Source organism: Tenrec ecaudatus, chromosome 16 (assembly GCF_050624435.1).
Source record: "Tenrec ecaudatus isolate mTenEca1 chromosome 16, mTenEca1.hap1, whole genome shotgun sequence".
Classification (NCBI taxonomy): domain Eukaryota; kingdom Metazoa; phylum Chordata; class Mammalia; order Afrosoricida; family Tenrecidae; genus Tenrec; species Tenrec ecaudatus.
Window position 1 is genome coordinate 81,050,977 of NC_134545.1, and position 23,993 is coordinate 81,074,969.

The 23,993-nt window shown below is 49.3% G+C and overlaps 1 protein-coding gene across 2 annotated transcripts in view; it reads right to left on the minus strand.

The window, feature by feature from the left end:
• Positions 1–23,993, minus strand: part of TLL2 (tolloid like 2) — a 172,136-nt gene that overhangs the window by 86,368 nt on the left and 61,775 nt on the right. For both annotated transcript variants that reach the window (XM_075533979.1, XM_075533978.1), the window contains exon 3: positions 4,281–4,346. In XM_075533979.1, the coding sequence (XP_075390094.1) occupies positions 4,281–4,346 (66 nt within the window). The remainder of the gene's footprint in view (positions 1–4,280; positions 4,347–23,993) is intronic.

The following is a 23,993-nucleotide window of genomic DNA, read 5'->3' on the forward strand; positions in this document are numbered from 1 at the left end:
ACCGATGCCCACTTCCAGGTGATATGTAGTGGAAGACGGCACTCTCTAGAGGAGGTCAAGATCGACTGGGGATTACCAGGGGAGAAAGTGGGAAGGAAGGCAGGAAGGAAGCCCTGCTTAGGGGGCACTGAGGGAAATGGAACCATTTGGACCCAGTCAGATACGGGTCATGGTTGCACCGATGGCTGAAGGTGATGAATGTCCCTGATGTAAACATACTGACAGGTGTTTAGGGGTGAGAGTATGTGTTTACCACAATTCACAACAACTTGCAAGATTCGATAGAAACTCCATCGGGAAGTTAATGAATGCTGACGAGAAGGAACAACTCCCAGGAGGAGAGCGAGTACAGTTAGAGCACTTGAAGCACGTGGTCAACAGCAGGACACGCGGAAACTGGTGAACTGCTGTATGCTTCGCAGGGTGTGCATCTGGTGCCCTGGTGGCGCGGTGGGTTAAACATTGGACCGGTAGTCAGAAGGTCCGAGGTTCAAAACCACCAGCCTCTCCCAGGGAGACAGGTGTGAGCTGGAATTGACCTGATGGCAGTGAGTTTGGCCCTTTAGGATTTTTGTTTGTTTTGCAGTGTACAGTCTCAACAACAACAAAATAAAGAAAACGTCAAGGAAGAAAAAGAAAGCCATGCCCTGAGATTCAATTCACTTGTCCTCCAGTGGAGTCAAGGCCCTTGTCATTCTTACAGCGCTCAGGTGACGAGAGAGCTCAGGGAGGTTGTTCCAGAAGCACTAATACAGCCCCAAGGGTAAGAGCAAGGGGCGGGGGCTCTGGGGCTTGCCTCAAAACAAACAGGGCCATTTGCTGGGTGGCCTTGGGCAAGCCTTTGGTCCCTCGGCCCCTTGCTGTGTGCCAGCTGGTGGTGCTATGAGCAGGGACCCAGGTGGAGGAATGCTAAGCATCTGCTTTGGGAAGGGCTCTCTGAGCTCAGACCACTGAACTCACTAGGAATCCGGAGACCCGCTAGAAGGAGGATCAACTGTCAGTGAGGCTCAGCGGTGACCCCAGATACGATGAGCTAAGTGTCATCCGGGATTCGAGGTCTGAAGAATGCTGTGCACCCCCACCCCCTTGGAGGGAACCCTGCTCTCCAGTGCAACTCGATCCCGTTATGATTTGCTCCGCCGAAAAGCCCAGCGGGACAGTTCCTAAAAGCAGAAGGCCCGTTCTTTTTCATGAATGTGGTTCGGAACATCAGGCCCCATCCAAATGTCACGGCTTCATTCCCGGACCAGTGACCCAATCCGTCTCATTAATCCCATTAGCTGGTTTGGAATGCTTGCCAAACATTCATCTTGGTGGGGGTGGGGGAGGGGGTGTTGAGTGGCAGGGGGAAGCAGCTCCTTGGATTAAACCGTTGATGGGGGCTGCTGAGCGAGCAATTCTCAGAGACCACCCCTTCCCTCGGAGCGGAAAGCATAAATCCGCACCGTCAGGGCTGACGGGAGCCACATAATACCCGAGAGAAACCTGCTGCTGAAGCCAGGGGGCTGGGGGTGGGGGTGGGGGGTCCCTCAGACCCTTTCTCTTGCTTGGGCAGTCTTTTTTTTCCCCCTAGGGGCGACACGGAAGAGGGTTGCGATTAAAGTGGAATCAGAGACGGATACAGCTGGTCTCGTCTTTCTTTAATTCTAACGAAAATAAGAGACACCCCAACCTGGCACTCAACAAGGTCCCAGAGAGGCGGGGATGGGGTGTACGGAGAGGCGGGCTAGAACAGGCTGCCCTGGCGTCCTGTTTGGGGTCTTCTCCCCCTCGGCGTTGCCCTGGATGCTTGAAAAGCCAATTGGCAGCTGCCGCCATACATGGCGGAGGGTTTTGGCCTGATGCTTCTCAACCCAACGAGGGTCGTTTGGGAGGATTTGGGCCGCTTCCATGATGTCTGTGATGGTGGGGTGGGGTGGGGGTGGGGCAGTGAATATGTTTCCTTACAAGCCCAGGCTCTCCTGTTGCAGTCTGAGCCCTGCACACGCAGGCGGAGCCGGGGCAGCGGCTTCATGGCAACAGCAGCCTTCCTCCTTCCTGCCCCCTAGCTGTGTTCCTGTGCAGCTGTTGAACAGCTGTGGGTTCCCAGCCCTGAGCTGGAAGACGCACTTTTCGCCGCTGGATCATATAATTCTTGGGGTGGGAGGAAGGAGAAATGAGGGCACGGCGGCAGGCCTCGGGGATGTACCTCTTAAGTTCTAGGCACCTGGCTGTGTGCTCTATGTAAATATTATTTCTAGCTCTCACCCAACCTCATAAAAGGAGATGGAACAAATGATCCAAAGGTCAGGGTCGCTAAGTGGCCGAGCTGCGTACTTACACCTGGATGTGTGGCTTACTGTCCAGGATTTAGGTAGAACCCACACTGATGAAGACTTGTGATACACGCACGAGTCCAGCTCAAATCCAGTGCCTTCAAGTCAGTCGGCAGTGTCCTTTTATGCCCATCCGATTGGGACACAGCAAGAACTCTGACAATGTCCACTGCTGGCGAGCAGTTCAGATGACATAAGTCTCCAAACCAGGGCATCAGTGTGTCCTCTCCCCTCTGGAGGCCAGTGGTATCTAAAGGGTGCTTCAAAAAGCTTGTGAATAATGGAATTCAGAGATTGTGGCATTCTTCCATGACCTTTGTGAAGCCTCCTCGTATGTCTCGCTCCGTGAACCGGAGGGGGAGGAGGGTGTAGAATAGGGCAGAAGTGCCCCTGTAGGAACTCTGGGTCCAGAGCTTCAGTGGCCTGGCCACTTCCTCTTCCTGTCTCTGGGCAGCCTGCCGGACGAGTCCAGTGAGGATCTGGGGAAAGGGGCACACCCCAAAGCTCCAAGGAAATGGGAATTGTTATACCTATGACATGTTGTCTAGAAATCTATTAAAAACACATGGAGGGCGTAAGGACAGATGTTCCAGAATGTTTGCTGCAGGCCTGCTCACAGTGTGGCAAAACTTGAACGGAAACGAGTGCGGGAACGAGGGACAAAAGGAGGGACAGAAAGGTAAATCTACACCAGGACTGTTTTGCAACGTGAAGAAAGAATGAACCGAAGCCAAGCGCCTCGAGGTACTACTGATGAGCGAGCAGAGCAAGATGCGTCGCAGGATGGGAGTTAAACCCAATCCCATCTTAGCGGGTTCTGCTGTTAGCTTCCATTCCCCCCCCCCCCCCCCGAAAAAAATGAAATATTGATGAAGACATGTGGTCCCACTTTGAAAAAAAAACCCAACAACAAATCAATGACACAAGTCCATATCTGTATCTATGTGTGTATGCATCTTTGCGTAGGTATGTGCGTGTGCCTCTGGACGTATTCATGTGTATGTGAATAGCAGGGTATACAAATATATATACATCTGCAGGGGCAAATATTAAGTTGTTAGTATCCATTTCCTGGAAGGGGGCGATACATTAGAAAAAGAAGGGAAGGGGTAGGCCGGGTAAAAAGGAAGAACACCTTTAAAGAAATCACAGCGTGATAGAACCCACATGGATGCCACACACGGTGGCTTCGAGTCGATCCCAACGCCGCCCCCTCGGGCAGGGGAGACCTGCTCCACGGTCAGCGTCATCATTCTCCGGAGGAACAGCTGGTGGAATTGTGGGTAAGCGGTCCTGTGCTTAACCCACCGTGCCACCAGAGTCCCTGTGTCTGTGTGTGGAAACCCTAAAATCACATTAAAGCAAAAAGGTGTACAAGAGAACCAATCGTGGCTTCCATTGCCAGGCCACAGAGACATCCCCCAACCTCAGCATCTCCTTTTGCCTCGCAGGCGGTTTGATGTAGAAATGCCCGTGACCACGAGCCCTAACTCAGCAGAGTGAAATTCTGTCTTCCAGAGCAGAAGCTTCCCCACAGTGAGACGCTTCACCGCAAGCTCCAGGCTGCTATCTGCGGGTGTACCTGCAAGCCCCCCCCAGAGCTCTTGTTCACCCTGCCCTCAGAGCGCCTTGCCCCCACCCCCCTTGCTCACTCATTCTCACATGTACCTAAACTCCGAACCCCTCCTGTCACCCCTCTTCTCGCTGGCTTCGATGAATCAGCCAAACATAACAGAGAAAAGTCAAGGCAAGAGAGCAAAGGTTAACTGAAGGCCTTGCCGTCGGTGAGCTACCAAAGTCGGCCTTCCTTGGCTCCGTCTGGCAGCCAGCCAGCCCCACTCCACCAAAGGCAACACGCCCTGGTGCACACAGGCTTCGGTGCGTGGAGGCCCGTCCCAGGCAGTAGGATAGCAGGTAAAAGACACAATAAAAGGTACCCAAATGTCGGGTGGGGCCTCACATTACCCTTTCTGGCTCCGTCGCTGGAGTTGGTGGCTGGAGCGTTCTCGGATGGCGGATCAGGAAGCCCACCTGGAGAAGTAGAGAAGCAAAGGGCATGAGGGCACCCACGGCCAAGCAACGAGGGGGCATTGTTTCGGGCAGATCAGAACCCCAAGTGGGCGGGTACAGGTTTGTCCTTCAGAAGTTTGTTGCATGCTTCTGGAAGGTTCTGTTTCATACTCAAGAGCAGGGCTCTAGAGTCACAGTCAACTCTTTGGTTACGGACATGTAGCTCTGAAATAGAATTTCATTGGTTTGTAAACATATATATTCCTAGATCTCGGGTATTTTTTAATCGCTGTGAGGGATAGGATTGGCTCTTCTGTCTCAAAAGTTCACCAACCCTTGCCCCTCGAGCCTCTACACCAGCTGGCGTTGCACACATCACCAAAGAGAAGTCCCTTCCTGCCCTCGCATCGGGGTGAGTTAATGAAACGTTTGTCCAGATATAGCAGGCTAATGTTTAAGTTGATCATTTTGTGTGACCCAAGAATGGTGTTATGGACAGGCACATGGCCTTTGGCAGTAAAAAAAATTCCCTACCCTTGCACTAGAGCATAAAGAACCTGCTTCCTTACCACCACACATGAAATTAACAAAAGAATGCAAACATTCCTTTCCTGGATCTGTGCTGGGTCGTGCTGAAACAAATTTACAAACTTAACAGTGAACCCCTAGGTCAGTGCCCTCACCTCTACCTCCATAAGAAAGACCGATGTGAGGCTGTTGCTATAGCTATATGGAGCAGTCTGGCTTTCTCTTGGGGCCAGTGTCCTTTGAGGAAGTACTGTTTGCTGTATAAATTGTTGCTCGCTGACTTCAAGTCAACCCCCAACTCATGGTTACCACATGCTGACCGATCCTGCTCTATCCCTATGATCAGTTATGACCCACAGGATGTTCATTGGCTAATTTTCAAAAAGAGACTGCTGGGACTTTCTTCCTAATCCTTGTTTCTCTGGAAGCTCTGCTGAACTCTGTTTAGCATCTGTGGCAGTTACATAATCTCTTGTCAACTTGTGAAGGAGTGGAGTCTAGCCTGTCAATCAGGTCACAGTTTGATGACCTCATTTGGAGGCGTGAAGGAGATAAATAGCTCACTGGGGGCCAGACCGACTCTCTCTCTGCTTTGTCTTCCTGCTGAAAGCCGCATGGAGCTATGCTGATTGTAGCCAGAGCCCTGGAGCTGGAGAAGCCACGTGGAGACCCACACTAGCGCTGAGATGCTTCCACTGTCACTGGATCCACAAGACTTTCCACCCACTGGCCTGTGATCTTCCTGCATTCAGCATCATTGCATGGCTGCGTGAGTCTAAGGAGGAGTTTATAGACTAGTATCAACATATGGGGCAATATTGTATTATGGATTTGATCTGGACTGCTTTCTTAATGTACAGTTGCTCTTCGATATAAAGTTCTCTCTTACACACATTTGAGTCTCCCTGGATTTGTTCCTCTAGTCTACCCAGACTAACACAGCATCGTAGCAACAAGCAAGTCTCCATTGAAAACCAAGGGGGTTGTTGGCTATGGATGAGGTGCAATGGATGGTGAAAATCCTTCTGCGGAACCACCGCAGCCCTGCTTGATACATGGAAGACTCTTCCTCCCTCAGGGACAATGAGGCCTGCATTCCTCTGACTCACTCACTCGCTCATTCACTCACTCACTGCCATCAACTCGATTCTGACTCATAACAACAGGGTAAAACTGCTTCTGTGGGTGTCTAGGACTGTCATTCTTCCTGGGAGTAGAATAGCCCCATCTTTCTTCTACAGAGCGGTTGGTGGTTTCAAACTGCTGACCTTGCAGTTAGGAGGCCAACCTTAATCCCCTATGCCACCAGGACTCCTGTACCTCTGCCAGTAGCCATCATCTTTAAGCAAGCAAACATTCGTCTACACCAGGAAGCCAGTCAATCCCCATCTATCTATTAAAGCTACGAAGTCCCTGGAAAAGGAGCCCTGGTGGCCAAATGGCTAAGTCCTCAGGGACAAGCCAAAAGATCAGTATTTCAAACCCACCAGGCAGCTCCTCAGGAGACCCGCCTTTATAAAGATTGAGCGGTTCTACACTGGCACACTGGGTCACTCTGAGTCTGGGTTGACGAGGGGGCACCCAACCACAACAACCCGTGCCTAGAGCAGTTCTGGGCACTAAGAGCCAGTCGAGCACGAAAGAAGCTCCTGTCTTCAAGGTATGCCATTCTCCATAAGGAGTTGGACAAAGCCCCGAACCAAACAGCAGGTAGGGGAATAGGATTGGCGCACTGCCGGGAGGCTGCTAAAGACGACTGACTCTCTGAGGTAGTGCTCTCTTGGTTGGGACTGGAACGAGGAGACAGACTCGGGCACGCGGAGACCTGGGCACGAGCATCTGGAAGAAGGGAGAGCAGGTGCCAACCTGGATGGCGAATGAGCTCCCTGGTTGGGAGTGGACAGTGGAGGGCAGTGGCAACAAGTCCAGATAGAATGGCCGGGCTCCATTCTGACAGGATCCTTCAGGAGGTGGCAGGCAAGACATGATGGATTGGGATTGATGTTTTCCCAACTTCTCCCCGGGTGTAGGTGAGCAAAGTGGAGGCTGGGCCATCAGTTAGAAAGTTTGTGATCAGGCAGATGTTGAAACAATGGCGGCCTGGACTGTATGGTGCAGTACAGTCGAGATGGGGAAACACAGTACACTTGGAATACAGCCAAAAGGAGAGTTGGGAGGGGAGGAGCCTCCCAAGTTACATATTGGGCTGTGAACCACATGGTCAGCAGTTCTAAACCCCCAGCTACTTCTCAGGAGAAAGATGAGGCTTTCAAGGACGGTGAAGAGTTAGTCTCAGAAACCTCACAGGGGCAGTTCTACTCTGTTCTCTTGGGGGATCATGTGAGTCACAAGTGACAACGGGTGAGAGCTGACAGGAGTCAAGAGGGGCCACCAAGGACTTTGAAAGTCAGAGGGTGAGCTGAAGAGGCTTGGGGCGGGAGCAGATGTGAGCACCGAGACTGTTGTTGCTAGCTGCTGGCAAGTTGACCTCCACTCATAGTGTCCCCATGTGACTGCGGCACCGCCCCATGGATCTCCTAGGCTGTCCTCCGTAGGGACGCAGCCCACCAGGCCTTTCTCCCTCGAGTCCTGCTGGGTGGGGCTATCCCTCTAGTTTGGTGATTCGCAGGAGAACATTTAACCAGTGCATCTCCGGGGCTCCTGGGATAGAAGCTTGCTGCTTACAAGGCTGCTTTCCCAGACCCCCTTTGACTCAGATGAAAACATTCGGTGGCATACAGAGTTCAAGCCCATTTTACAGAGGAGGAAACTGAGACACAAAGTGTTATAGCCCGGGGTCCCCAGGAAAGCTGGAAGCTGTGCACCCGGCGATCTTTTTAAGTCCCACAAGCCTCCAACATTGGGTTGGCCATTGACACTCAATAGAGTCCTACCCAGCATCCCTCTCCCTGCCCCTGCCCTGAATAGCCACAAACCAGCAGACCACATCCCCTCTCTCCATGACCCGGACACGGCAGGGGCTGCAGCTGCCGCAGCTCCTGTTGAGAACGGTCCTGCTAGAACCAGGCAGATGGGAGAGGCTCCTCCCCTGGAGCTGCATGGTGTGTGTTGACATCCTTGCGTGCCTGCATCCGGCTTGCTCCTTCTGCCGGCTCTCTGGCCAACTTGGAATCGACTCACACACTCCCTGCAGCTGCCGGAGCGTCTGCTGCCAGCTCCCTGCCCTCTGGGAATTCTTCCACTTGCAATATCATTTCCTTTCGGGCTAAAGGTCAGGGGGAATCCGGAATATTGATGGCAGGAGAGTGCCGTGTGGGGGCTGTAGGAGCACCGGAAGCAGAAGCCCCCAGTCTGGCTGAGCCTGGTCCGAGGCTGTGGACAAGGTCTCAGGCGTTCATAGTTTGCATCTGCCAAATGGGCTCTTGTAAGGACAAATGAGGTAGCGGGTTGGTTCAGGCATTCGACAAATATTTATCAAACACCTGCTACATGCCAGACACCATTCCTGCTGCTAGGATACAGCGCTGAACACACTTTACCCTGACCTCATAGAAATTATGTTCTGGCGAAGGGTGGTGGGGAGGAGACGGTGAACAAACAGGCAAGTAAATACATGAGTCTGTTGTTGAGAAGCACTGAGAAAAAAATAAATGAGAGTGGGCAGACACTGTCAGGGATGAGAGAGCTGCCCTTCCACATAAGGTACAAAAAGACAAGGCTGACCAAGTGACACTTGAACAGTGGGCTGGAGAAAATGAATCCAGAGAATCTGGCGGGGGGGGCGGTCTGGGAAAGAGCATTCCAAACCCAGGGAACAGCAGGTGCAAAGGCCCTGGGGTGCGCGTGGGCTGGACAGGAGAAAGTTGGGTGTGACCGAAATGGACTGGGTGAAGGAAGGAGGGAGTGGTCAAGCCTGATGTCAGTGGGAATGGAGGGTCTGGAGGATGAGACCCAGAGGAAGCCCAGTTTTGAGTGTGTGGGCTTGCATCAGCACGAGTTCTGTCTTTGGACAGGAGCCGAGAGCAGGGATTGGGGTTCAGAATGAGAGTCCGTGTTATCTCCAGAAGACCCACAGCAGGGAGGGTGGGCCTATTCCTATAAAATGGGTTGAGAGGGCAAAAGCCTCGGCCCAAAGGATACCTGGACACAGCCCTGGTCCAGGGCGCACTGGAAGCTGTGCTTGAGGGACCCAGACCGGAAGAAATCCTCACCCCTGTGGTAGGCAGAGGAGGGGAGAGCACCAAGGACCTCAGACGCCCTTGGCAAGCTGGCACTTGGGCTAGCAATAGGAGCAGAAGGGAGAAGGAGGGGAGACTGGATGCTCCCCCAGGGAAGTCTGGAAGGAGGGAAGACTCAGTGCCCATCATGGGCTACGAATGGTGTTATGTGCTTGAGTTTCCTAGCTGAGGTCTCACTGCTGGCAGTCATGAAGTCCCTACGAACATCCCATTTTACAGATCAGGAAACCGGGGCTCCCAGAAGTGCAGTCGGTCACCTGTCCTAAGGATACAAAGGTAGTTGGTAAATACTGAAGATTAGAGGCAGACCCTGTCTGACTCCAGACATGAGAACCAGTAGGGTCCTCGTAAAGGCTAATTATTCCCCAGGAGGATTGTGAAGTAGTCAGGGACAGAACCGGGGGCCCTGGGCAGTGGCGAACACAACCCCCTTCAGCCAGGCTATAGGCAGGCCTAGTGGGTGAACAGTAACACCAAGAAGGGCCAGACTCCTTAGACCATTCAGCCACTCACTCAGTGCCGACTGATAACAACCAACCCTACAGGACAGGATAGAACTGCCCCTGTGAGTTTCTGACCCTGCAACCTTGTATGGGATTAGAAAGTCCCCCTCCTCTCTCCTGGAGCATCTGGTGGTTTTGAACTGCCGACCTTCCTGATTCCAGCCCAACGTGTAACCACTATGCCACTAGGGATCCTTTTAAGCTTCAACCACAGGCACGTGATTGGGCCGAGTCGTCCCAGGGAGAGAGCCCAGAAAGCAGACATGGAAGGGAAAGAAGGACTGTGGAATCGGTCTACACAGGAAAGGAGGAAGATGGGCACAGTTACATCACAGGCTTGGCAGGGTCACAGACCCCGAGTAAGATGGAAAAAACAATAAAAGACTTTAGAAAGAAGAACACCACAAACCCCTCCTCCGTCCTCCCTCTACTTGAGAAGGTTTTTCTCAGGGCAGGAAACCTACTTGAGGTTAGAGTGTCTGCATTCCCCGGGAGAAAGCCTTCCAGGACGGCTTCTCCACAGGGCGACTACCAGCTCCAAGCATGACTCAGGAGCCCTGGTGGCATTGTAGGCTCTGCACTGAGCTCCTAACCACAAGGTCAGTGGTTGGAGCCCATTCAAGAACGAAGAGCTGGCCCGCAATGAATGCTCAGGAGAACAGGGGATGGATGAGGGTCCAGAGTCAAGTTGAATGAATTTGTTTAAAGAGAGAAGTCAATCACGTCGAGTTCAGTCTTCCTGGTAGGATGATCTGTCTCGGTGTTTGCAGAGAGGGGAGTCGAATATTCTTGAAACAGTGGCTCGTCATCTTGGCGGACCTTTAGAGTCACCTGAGAAGCTATTATTGAACTAGTGCTATCTCTGGTACCAAATTCTTTATTATTTTTTCATTGTTCTTGAGTCCATTCCAGCCCATGTGTAGCCAAGGAGAACTGCACTTCTGAGGTTTTTTGAGGCTGTTTCCCTCTTGCACGCAGATCACCAGGCTTTTCTTCTGAGGTGCCTCCGGGTGCGTGCTAAGTGTTCACCTTGACTCTTTGTAAGTAGTGCTGTTACCTCCCAGGGGCTCCGCTTCTGGTATCCAACTCACAGCAGCCTTAGAGTACACAGCATCACAACCCCCGTAGGGTTTGCAGGAGCATCCTTCTCTCTAGGACAGTGGTTCTCAACCTTCTCATGCTGGGACCCTTTCATACAGTTCCTCATGGTGTGGTGGCCCCCAACCATGAAATTATTTTTGTTGCAATTAAACATACAACTTTCTTCTAGTTCCTAAATGCTTCCTCCCCAACCACTACCATGATCCCAATTCTACCTTACAAATCTGGTACAGATAGGAACTGGAAACACAGGGAATCCAGGACAGATGATCCCTTCAGGACCAGTGGTGAGAGTGGCGATACCAGGAGGGTGGAGGAAGGGTGGGGTATAAAGGGGGAACCCACATTTAACCTCCTCCCGGAGGATAGACAATGGAAAAGTGGGTGAAGGGAGATGTCAGACAGTGTAAGATATGACAAAATAATAATTTATAAATTATCAAGGGTTCATGAGGGAGGGAGGAGCGGGGAGGGAGGGGGAAAATGAGGAGCTGATGCCAGGGGCTTAAGTGGAGAGCAAATGTTTTGAGAATGATGAGTGTAATAAATGTACAAATGTGCCTTACACAAATGATGTATGTATGGATTGTGATGAGTTGTACGAGCCCCCTATAAAATGATTTTTAAAAATTATTTTTGTTGCTATTTCATCACTGTCATTTTGCTACTGTTATGAATAGGGCGACCCTTGTGAAAGGGTCATTACACCCTCAAAGGGGTCCCAACCCACAGGTTGAGAACCGCTGCTCTAAGAGCAGTGGGTGGGTTCTAGCTGTTGATCTTTTTTGGTTAGTAGTCGAGTACTTAACCCCTGCACCACCAGGGCTCTGACCTCTGCTGTGTTATCGTTATGTCAGGTGTCCTGACCCCAGGTACAACGTGACACGTGGTCCTGTGCCATCCTCACAATGGTCACATTTGAGTCCATGGTTGCAGCGACATGTCAGCCTATGGTGTTGGAGCAGGGGTGTGGGGCTAGGGGGCTCTTCTCCTCTACCAAGCACAACGTCCTTATCCACGGACTAGTCTCTCCTGAGACCATGCCCAAAGTACACAAGCAAAGCCTTGCCATGCTCACTTCTTAGGAGCATGACCAGACTTCATCCCAGACAGATTTGCTTGTTCTGCTGCCAGTCCATGGTGCCTTCCATATCCTTCCCCAATACTACGGCTCAAGCGCACCTGTTCTTCTCCTCTGGCGGACTCAGGGCCATCGGGTCCATTCTGACCCACAGCAGTCGAGCCTATAGACCCAAGTAGAACCGCCCCCGTGGCTGGGGTGCATTTCAGGAGTAGAACGCCTGGCTGTCTGGAACATGGCCTGCCCATTAGGATTTTTGGATTTTTTTTTTCCAACGGCTCCAGGGTGATTTTAAGATCCAACCCAGGTTGAGATTCACCATTCAGAGAACCCTGTTAAATGAAGCATTGATTCCTGGGATTTTCTTACCACTAACCTCTCCTCTCCCAAGCCCTCCAAGATGGAAAGACTTGGTGGCTCTGAATGGTGAGACATCTAACACTAAGAAAAGCCGATTCTCATGTCTCAATTGATGGGAATTGTTCCCCTGTTTGGCCCAAGTAAGCGAATGAGGAAGATGGGTGTGACTAGTTGTAACTTAAGTTGTAGGCATCAGGAGAATAAGAGAAATGTAGTCCAATGTCATGGGGCTGGGGGGGGGAGGAGCAGGATGGCAGTAAGAGGGGAGATGCTTGCCGTGTCGTATAGGCGTGTATTTTTCCTTGGATGTGAATACAACACAAAAATTTTTTGGAAAAAATCCTAGATCCCCATATTTGATCTTTGGTTAATTATCTCTTCAGTGAGAGGATATGCAAAGACCTTATAGATTTCATTAGTCACAGAGCTGTATTCAAACGCCTCCTTTGCATAAGAAACCCAGGCTTACAGCTGGGCTCTGGGAAAGAATGCTCTTCAGCCATGAAAAGAGAGCTCTGGGCCAGTTTTTGCTCTCTCTGCCAGACACAGAAGGTCAGCCACCCTAGGACGCCCAGGGGCGGCTGAAATGTTTCTCTCCACAATTTGCAATTCAACCCCCTAGTTTCCTTTATGAACAATTCACTCAATTCAGAGTTGTTCTTTTTTCTAATTTGCCATATAATTCACCTCCCAAGTTCAATTAAGAAGCAATCTGTTAGCAACTTTGCGAGCAAGCTGCTTTTCTTTGGGAAAGCCCAATTTTCTTCCGCTCCCAACAAAAAGTACCCTAATTATATGCATCATATGAGACATTGATGTACACATTACACCCCTTTGCCATAATGAGTGAAAGACTAACTGTGCGCCCCCAAAACATCGACGCAGAACAGGAAGATCTTTCCAAAACCCACGAGGATGGTTCCTTAGGTTAGTAGTGTCTGTTTGACCATCCATGACCATGAACATGAAGGATCATTAATAAACAAACTTGATATTAATTATTCAATCCATCCATCCCTCTCACACTTGGACCTGGATTTTCTTAACACAAGAACTCTCTTTTTAACATTGTTGTAAACACGTATGTAACAAAACACAAGCTATTTCAACATCTCTACATGAACAATTCAGTGAGATTCACTATGTTGAAAAAAGCACTTAACCATCACTGCTTTCCAAATATTCCCTCCATTCTTCTCAGCAGCTCTGTGTCCTCTACCCAGTGAAAGGCTTTCTCGTCAATGCCCACTCTTTGCATATACTTCACAGGTGCCATTTGATCCTCCAAAGCAGAGCTGGAGAGCCCCTTTCCTTCCAAGAGCCATTTGGAAATGTGTCACATCATTCCAGGGCCCCACTGGTCAAATCTGGGGCTCTGGTGGCATCGTAGTTATGCACTGAGTGGCTAACTGCAAGGTCGGCAGTTTGAAACCACCAGCTGCTCTTTGGGAGAAGGATGAGGCTTTCTATTCCCATAAAGAGTTCTACCCCATCTTCTTGGATCCCTAAGAGTCAGAATTGACTTAATGGAAGTGAGGGGTGGGGGGTGTTGTTTGTTTGTTTGTATGCTTGCTTGGTTTTCAGTTTAATGTAATGGCTGGAACTTGCTTCTTTGGTGAGACACATGATGTGAGCTGGTATTGATAATTTCATGGGCCTTATGTGGCCCTCAGCCTGGGCATTCTCCCAACCCTGCTCTGAAATGGATTGTTATCCCCACTACCAGACAGGGGGACTGAGGCTTAGAGCAGTGAAGACACTGCTGGAGACACACTACCATTGGGTAGAAGAGCTTAGGTTCTCTCCAGATTAGCTGTGTCAAAGCCCCTGGTATGGATCGGCTGCTCATGAACTCGGCTAGCCAACCTTAACCCAAACCCATGGCCATGCAAGTTGACTGACCCTTGGTGAGTAAAACCAGGATAGAGGAAGGTGAAAGAGTTAGCCTGCTATTATTCGAAATACAAGAAAGACAACATAATCCAAAATGTAGCCGCCCCAACTCTTGTGGTCAAAATTCCTTTTAAACGTAACGGGTAGGAATGATCTGCTAACTGATGGATGCCTTAAGCAAGGCCATTACAGACAGGCAGCCGGACAGGAAACATCCTCCATTCAGATAAGCAGTGGAGCACACTGCTTTGAGGGGAGGGGGGCGGGGAATGGTAATCTGGACAATATAACCGTTGGGGAAATGTAAGTGTGATTAATTGTTTCCTGTGATCATTACAAAATCTGCTTTTGTCACCTCATGCGGACTTAGGGCATGGAACTTGCTTGATTTTCACTGGATTTTTGAAGCAGTTTGGAAGCGACAAATCCCACTGTTCCCTTTTGTCTCGAGCTTACAGAAAAACCTTAAACGTTCCTCGTATCAACCTGGTCTCTGTCTTTGGCTGGAACGATGACCGGCAAGCCCGGACCTTAACTGCACTCCAGAAGGGTGGCAATGGCTGATTTTCCCAAAGGAAATCATCAGGCTTTTCTGCCAAGTCACCTCTGGGGGGTGCTCAAACCACCAACCTTTTGGTTAACAACCAAATGCTTCAACTGTTTGCAACCCCAGAGAGTGGCCAACTCCACTCTCAGGCTTACTGACTTCTTCAGACCTGTGCTCGCAGCTTAAGGTGCCAGGGTGGCACAAAGGGTTAAGCGGTCTCCTGCTAATGGAAAGGATGGCCATTCAAACCCATCCGTGGGAGAGAGGCCTGGCAGTCTGCTTCCCTAAGGATTGTAGTCTTAAAAAACACGCTGGGGCAGCTCTTCTGTGTCTCATGGGGCTGTTATGAGTCAAAACCAACTCAGCCCCACCCAACAACAGTCACAGCTTTGACCCATCAGAGGAAAAATCTGACATTTCAAAAAAAAATGTTTTTTTGTTTGAGAAAGGACAAATAGTCTCTAGGGATCTCCCTTCCACCATTGAGCTAAAGCCAACTCGGGTGCAAAGCAATGCTCTAGAGCTGAGCAGCGGCGCCCCACAGGCTCTCGGGGCTGTACGCCTTACGGAAGCCGAGTGCCAGCTCTTCCTGCCGTGGTGCAGCTGCCGGGGCAGACTCTGGACCCAACTGCTGAACTGTGGCACCAGCAGGACCCCATCCTGGTCAGCTCCAACAACCACCACATCACTACAATCCTGAAAACCACTTTATGAGAGGAGCACAGACAGAAAGCCAATGTGTAGAGGAGGGCAGCACATGTACAAATGTGCTCGATACAATGGATGGATGGGTGGATGGATGGATGGATGGATGGATGGATGGATAGGTGGGTGGGTGGATGGGTGGATGGATGGGTGGATGGATGGATGGATGGGTGGATGGGTGGATGGATGGATGGATGGATGGATGGGTGGGTGGGTGGGTGGGTGGATGGATGGATGGATGGATGGATGGATGGATGGATGGATGGATGGATGGGTGGATGGGTGGGTGGATGGGTGGGTGGATGGATGGGTGGATGGATGGATGGATGGATGGATGGATGGATGGATGGATGGATGGGTGGGTGGATGGGTGGATGGATGGATGGATGGATGTAAGAACTTTAATAAAAGGTTCTTTTTAAAAAATCAGTCTTTTACTAGTCACCTGTTCAGTAATGGAATGCCTGCTGTGGGCTCAGCTTCTGAGGGCAGGGTGGCCAGTGCCTTGCTGCACGATGCCTGCGTTCTGGTGGTGATGGGCCATCCAGTCAACTCCAACTCACAGGGCCCTGTAGGACAGGACAGGACTACGGCTCCTTAGGGTTTCCAAGACTGTAAGTCATAATGGGAGCGACAGTCCAGGAAAGAGAGCGTGATCAAAGAGATGGAGAGAGTGTGTTGTGGGGGCCGGGGGGGGGGGCTCAGATGAAGTCTCTGAGTGGGTGGCGTTGGAGTGGAGACCTGAGCCATGAGAGGGCCCTATGTGGGGAGAACTTCCTTTTGCAAGAGAAAGCAGCAAGGAGTGTGAAGCCCACGATGGGAGCGGGGCCAGCCCATGCAGAGTTAGTCAGTGCTGTCCTTGTCTGCGCGCTTGGGGTGCCCCTCAAATGGATTCGGGCTCCCGGCACCCCGTGTGCCAGGGTAGAACCGGTAGAGCTTTCTCCGAGACGATCATCATTACGGGAGCGGGCTGCCTCGGCTTTTCTCCTGCAGGGCCGCTGGGTGGGTGCCAACTGGCAATCGACAGCCTTAGAAACCCCACAGCGCTGTACTCTGAGTCAGAAGGGAAAACAGAGGCTCACGAATAAGTTGACTGAGGTCACTCGGCTAGCAAGTGATTGAGGTCGCCTTCAAACGAGTCAAACTCCAGAATCCATGCCCCTGAACTCTGCCCGACCAGGCAAGGCTGGCAGGGGAAACTACTGCAAACGCAGTCAGAAAACAACTTGACAAACGCACCTGCAGTGCGCGGTAAACGCTTTTATTAAATGCATGTGCTCAGCCGAGCTTTTATTGAATCATTAGAGGGAAAAAAATTGAAGACCAAGAGACTTTTAGGAATGAACTAGGCAAACACCAGGGTGATCCATACGCATTCCAGAGTGATTCAATGCCAAGTAAGTTTTCAGCCCATGCCAAGTTTCAAACTCTACAGAAGGGAGAGGGAAAGCAAGTTAACGATCGCTGGCGGATTTGTTCCTAGAAGGCGTTAATATTGGCGAGTGTGTAGTAACATGGGCATCTTAGATACTGCTGGTGGAGGAGGAATATGGTTTGGCAAGGTGCATCAGAGCCCTTCCAAACAGGCAGGTCTTTTGATTTAATAAAGTGACTTCTAGATATCTGTTGTAAGAAATTGGCAGGGCAGACAAAACATGTTTATCTCAACATCCTTTATCCTAAACTCAGACTGTCCCAACCATATTTCCACCTCCAAAAAGTGCATGGATAAATAAATTATGAAATAATGGGATATTACACAGCCTTCAAATGGATTACAACTCAATGTAAAGAAAACAAAAATCCTTTCAGCTGGACCAATAAGTAACATCATGATACATGGAGAAAAAGGTTGAAGTTGTCAAGGATTTCATCTTGCTTGAATCCACAACCAATGCTCACAAGGAAGCACTCAAGAATTCAAATGGTACATTGCCTTGGATAAATCTGCACAGGACCTCTTTAAAGGGCTGAAAAGCAAGAAGTCACTCTGAGGGCCAAGAAGCACCTAAGTGCCTTCTATGTATGTGAAAGTTTGGCATTAAATAAGGAAGACCAAGAGAAAAACTACGCATTGGAATTATGGTGCTGCCAAAGAAGATTGAAACCATGGTCTTAGAAAAGAACAAACACGTCTGTCTTGGAAGAAGTACAGCCAGAATGCTCCTTAGAGCAAGGGTGGACAGACTTTGTCTCGTGTACTTTGGACATGTTGTCAGGAGAGACCAGTCCCTGGAGGAGGGCAGCAAAAGAGAGGAAGACCCTGGACCAGATGGATTCTACTGTGGCTATAATGATGGCCTCAAACAGAACAACTGTGAAGACATAGTGCCAGGCAGTGCTTTGTTCTGCTGTACAGAGGGTCATCATGAGTCGGAACCAACTCAATGGCACCTAACAACAACAACGTACAACTTTTTTTAATGTTTCAAAAAGCACTTTATTAGAACTCCAAAAGTAGGTTCTGGAAATTGTATATTCAGGGTAATTGCAGCTTTTTTAGTTCAAACATATACAAAAAATAAGGTAAAAAAGACTAGATGAAAATGCCCACAATGTTCATAATGATTCCTTATATCTGCATGATGTTTGGGAGTGAAATTTTATTTTCTTATATGCGTTTCCACCGCTAGCCTGTCAGTTGGTTTTACGGTGGTGCCTTGTGCATCCTGCGATGCTAGAACCTATTTCAAATACCAACAAAATCATCGGGGTGGACAGGATTCAGCACAGTCTACAGACCAGGCAGACTAGGAAGGAGGACTTGGCAGCCTACTTCTGTGAAAACTGGCCAGTTAAGTCTTACGAATAGTGATGGAACACTGATATCCGATATCATGCCAGCAGCTGAGTCTCTCCCATTGGAAGGTGCTCCAGATACGACTGAGGAAGAGCTGCCTCCTCAAAGCAGAGTTGACATTAGTGATGTGGACGGAGTTAACCTCTGGGGGCCCACATGTGCTGATGTGGCGTGACTCCCAATGAGAAGAAATTGATGCAAATACCCATTAGAACATGGCATGCACAAAGCATGAATCTAGGGGGTTCAGACATTGTCAAAAGTGACATAGAGCACTTGAAGTTAGCTCTCCTAGGCATTCGTGAGCTGAAATGGACTGCCACTGGCCATTTGGAAGCTGGCAGTCTTAAGTCTACTATGCTGGGAATAAAAAATTCAAGAGGAATGGCACCACATTCATCATCAAAAAGGACATTTCAAGATCTATGCTGAAGTACAATTCTGTTAATGTGAAAGGCCCACAAGAAAAAACAAGCCCCTAGTTGTGTAGTGGACAACACATTGGACAGATAGCCCAAGGTCAACAATCTGAACCCACAGGGCACCCTGAAGAAAGATGAGGATTTCTGCTCCTATGAGGATTTAGAGCCTCAGAAACCCACAGGGGCTATTTCACTCTGTCCTATAGTGGTCGCTATGGTAGTTACATCACCTGGTATCAACTTGAGACTTAAGAGTGAAGGGGTGGAGGTTAGCCTGTCAGGCAGGTCTCAGCTTGATGACCTTATTTGGAGGCACTAAGGAGATAAATAGCTTGCTGGAGGTGGGACACAGGCTCCTGACGTTACTGACAATGAGCCTGCTGGAGCTACGCTAAGACAGCCAGAGCCCTGGGAGCTGGAGGAGCCACATGGAGACTCCTCCCAGTGCTGAGATACTTCTACCGCCACTGGATCCACAAGACTATCTGAACCAGGCTGGGATGTTTTCTCTCTTTTTGGGGGCGGGGGGGGGGGGGTGTTCTTAATGTACAATTGCTTTTTGAAATAAAGTTCTCTCTTACACACATATGAGTCTCCCTAGATTTGTTTCTCTAGTCAACCAGACTAACACAATCACTATGAGTGGAAATCAACTTGATGACAGTAAGATTCTGTTTTGTTTTGAGTAGACAAGGAAGAACAGCTAACACGACTACTATTCAAGTGTAAGAACCAACCACTAGTGTCAAAGATGAAGAAATAGAAAAGCTTCACCAACTTCTTCTGTTTGAGACTGATCAAACATATAATCAAGGTGCGTAAATTACTATTGGTAACAATTACAACCAATGCTGACATTGAAAACAGAGAAGGATCACTACTGGGGCATACAGCCTTGGTGATCAAAGCGTTACCGAAATTACATGATAGAATTTTGCACAACCAATGGCCGATTCATTGACTCTATTTTGCTTGCTGAAAGTGAAGAAGACTTGAAGCACTTACTAGCGTAGATCAAAGACTACAGCCTTCAGTGTGGATTATACCTCTAAGCGAAGATAATCAACGTCCTCAAAACCAGACCGTGGAGAAAATACTGGATTTGTCAAAGACTTCATTTTATTTTTATCCAAAATCAATGTACATGGAAACACCAGTCAAGATAGCAAACAATATACTCGTATTGCATTGGGAAAATCTGCTGAAAAACACAAAGTAAACCAAACCCACTACCGGCGAGTCTTCGCTGACTCATCAGGACTCTACAGGGCAGAGCAAAGTGCCCCGTGGGGTCTCTAAGACGGTAACTCTTGACAGGAGAAGACAGCCTCATCGTTTCCCTCAGAGCAGCTGGTGGGTTTGAACTGTTGACCATTCGGTCAACAGCCAATGAGCAACCCACTATGCCACCAGGGTGCCTCATCTGTTGCAAAAGGCCTCTTTAAAAAAGCAATCGAAGTTGCTGAGGACTAAGAGGCAACTCCCCCAAGCTATAGTATGTTCATGCATGGGGCAGCTGCACAATGAATAAACCTAACACCTTCACTTCCATTTAGTCCCTGCTGAATCACAGCCCCTTCCTGTGAGTTTCCAAACCTGTAACTGTCACTGGAATAGAAAGCGCAGACTCTCCAAAGCATAGTGATCCTCTATATAGGGTTTTTGAGGTTGTCAATCTTTATAAGATCAGGTGGCCTCATCATTCTCCCTTGGTATCCCTGCTGGGTTTGAACTGCCAGCCTTGCAGGTACCAATCCAACTCCTATCTGACAGTGCCACCAAGGCTCCAGTGAATAAAGAATATCCAAGAAGACTTGATGGGGTGTTTGAATTATGTGCACTGCCAGAAGAGCAAACAATTCTGTGTTGGGAGAAATACAGCCAGAACACTCCTGAGAAATGAAGATGGGGAGACTTTATCTCATGTGCTTGCTATCGGGCGGGGCAATCTCTGGAGAAGGGCATCATAATTGGTAAAGTAGAAAGCTGGTCAGAGAAAATTAGGGAGACCCTCAGCAAGACAGACTGACACAGTGGCTGTCACGATGGGCTCAGATGCACCACCGACTGAGAGAAGGGAGCCGGACAGGGCAGGGTCTCATTCTTCTATCTACGGAGGCGCCACGAATTAGAACTCACCAACAACATTTAAAAACAATAATATGTTTTCTGTGATTTCCAATCTTGCTCATCCGATTACTTCTATAATCAGAAGGGAAAAAATGTACTTTTAATAGATGAACAAGATCATAGCATGTAGTTTTCCCAAGAACATGTGTTCTGTACCTTTGTAGTACACATGCCCGCATGCACGTGCGCACACGCATGCACACCGATGGTTGCCAAGGAAACCTTTTTAATGGTTAAGACACAGAGTTATGTTTATGCAGATGGAAAAGCTGTCGTCCAATCTTTTTTCCTGCTCTTTTGTTTAGACCAAGGAAGGAAAAAATAACGAGTCCACACTAGAGCAAGACAGAGCGAGGGATGCTCTTGAGTGAAATGTGAAAGCATCTAAGTCATGCCTTCCTCAGAGGGGGCTTGGGAGGCTCGTGTGACACCCAATCGTCCCTTTTCCAGGTGAATGGACAACCATCTGTGTTGGGCCGGTGACTGATAGGACCTCGGGGTTCGCTCCAGCCCCAGGCAAAGGCTGGTGGGAACTTCCTTGAGCATGCGGATCTGAGGTCCTCCCCTTTCTACCACCTCCACTTGGAACTCCATGGCACCTGCTCTTGAAATCTCTGTATATGCTAAAAAAGGAGTCCTCGTGACACTGTCAAGTATCACGGGTCCATGAACCGCAAGGTCAGCCCTTCAAATCCACCAGCCGCTCCCTGGGAGAAGGTGGAAGCGATCTCCTCCCGTTACGATTTGGAGTCTCGGAAACCCTACGCAGGGTCCCTATGAGTCAGAATGAACCCACTGACAATGGGTCCCTCACCCATTGAATGTTGGAATACATTTCCCTCAGACTTCTGCTTAGGAATGCTCTGGGAGCCCCTGTGCTCAACTAGCCTGGAACCTCCAAGCATCTCGGGATGCCTGGACTCCAGAGACCCTTGTCCACATAGTCCACATCTTGCCTGCCCATCCTGGCCTTGGCTTCTTGGCTCATTTTGTTATTTACTGCTGCACAGCAAACCATCCTTCCGATCATAGTAGTTTCAAGAATAACCATTTTATGATTGCATATGATTCTGTGTACCAGGAATTTGATCAAGGTATCGATTGGGTCTTGGTCCACAATGTCTGGAGCCTCGGCTGAGCTGGCACACATGGCTGGGGGTGATGGTTGGGATAGCTGCCTGGAGCCACCTGTCTGGGACCTCACTTCTCACTGTCAGCTTGGTTCTTCACTTCTCCTCCAGGCACCTTTTCACCTGACCCTCTTTGATGTCCTCCCAGCAGGTTAGTCCCCACGTTCCAAAAGGAGCCTCCATGTGTAAACACTAAGCCCCTTCCATCCTCCTTACTTGTGTCCTATTGGCCGAAGCAAGTCCTATGCAAAAACCCAGGGACAGCGAGGGAGGGAGACACACTACTAGAAAGTGGATGTGCCAGCGAGGGTCACCAGGGACACCGGTGATTTGAAAGGCAGACCCAGAGGTCAAGCTCTCCAGTCAAAATGCCTACCGGCGCGCCTGCACGTTGCCTCTTGATAAAGTAAGTTCATTAAACCTTGATGTTTCAGTTTCTTCATTCAAAAAATTTGGGGACAAGAAGAGTATTTACTTCATATGACTGTTATGAAGATGAAAAAAATATAATACATACAAAGTATAGAAGATATAGCGTCTGGGGTCTTAAAGGTTTGAAGATAAACAAGCAGCCATCTAGCTCTGAAGCAACAAAGCCCACATGGAAGAAGCACACCAGCATGTGAGACCACGAGCTGTTGAAGGGATCAGGCATCAAAGAACAAAAAAGTCATCTCATTGTAAATGAGGGTGAGTGCAGAGTGGAGATTCAAAACCCATCGGTAGGCAACTGGACACCCCTTACTTAAGGGTAGGGGAGGAGATGAGCCAGTCAGGGTTCAGGGAAGCAATGATGAAACATATAACTTTCCTCTAGTTCTTAAATGCTTCCTCCTCCCCCCACTATCATGATCCCAATTCTACCTCACATATCTGGCTAGACCAGAGGATGTACACTAGTACAGATAGCAACTGGAAACACAGGGAATCCAGGGCGGATGATCCCTTCAGGACCAGTGGTGAGAGTGGCGATGCCTGGAGGGTGGAGGGAAGGTGGGGTAGAAATGGGGACCGATGACAAGAATCTACATAGGGCCTCCTCCTTGGGGGATGGACAGCAGAGAAGAGGGCGGGGGAGACATCGGGCAGTGTAACATATGACAAAATAATAATAATTTATTAATTAATGAAGCATGAGGGAGGGGGGAGTAGAGAGGGAGGGGGGAAATAAGGAGCCGATATTAAGGGCTCAAGTAGAAGGCAAATGGTTTGAGAATGATGATGGCAACAAATGTACAAATGTGCTTGACACAATGGATATATGTATGGATTTTGATAAGAATTGTACGAGCCCCCAATAAAATGATTTTTTTTAAAAAAGAGGTCAAAGACTGCCTGGCACCCAATCAGCATTCATTAGGCATTAGCTGCTACGACTACTGTTATTATCATTATTGAAGGAACGCTGGTGGTCGTGCGAGCAGGTTACGCACTGGGCTGCGATGATGTCTGTGGTCCAAACTTTCCAGCCGCTCCGTGGGAGGGAGATGAGGCTGTCTGCTCCCATTCAGCCTCAGAAGCCCCACAGAGTTGCTCTAAGTTGGAATATGGCAGAGGGCCGGGTTTGGGTTTGGGCATCGTTATTGACCCTCAAACAGAAGTCGGAAGGAGCAGATGGGCTGAAACAATACACTGCGGGGACAAGACATTTTATAACGGAAGCATCACAAAATCAAAGGAGAACGCCAAGCTCTTTTTAAAAAAACAGACTTCGTGGAACCAAGGGCAGGCCGGGCATCCACTGAGAGAGATTAGCATTAGTGACAGGAAAACACCCCACGGGACCTGGGCAGGCTGCTTCTTTCAACCTTGCTCCCTATGGGGCTCACCCAGAACAATGAGGTATTAAACAAGGGTGTAGCAAGGAACTAAAGATGGACTTCTTAGAAAGAGATCTAAGATATACTTTAGAAAGAAAAGACTGGCGTGACTGTGTTACGTGCAATCTCTTCTTTTTCATTTTTTTCATTAATTTTCATTGTAGAACATCATCTTCATTCTTCTACGCGTCCTTATTCGTTCCCCATTTCCCCTCAACATCCCCTGCCATCACCTCAAGGGACCATTAATGCACTGTCTTTGCAGATTTCCCAATCCTGGATTTCAGATGAAGAAAAGCGTGAACAACCAACAAACAGCTCTTCGTCAGGCACCTCTGAGGGACACCGCTTCAAGCCTCCCGGGTGGCAGTGGGCGGCACAGTGTTCTGAAATGTTTGGGTCACTGCAGCGATCTGGATCGGGAGAGGAGAAAATGCCCGGGGAATGGG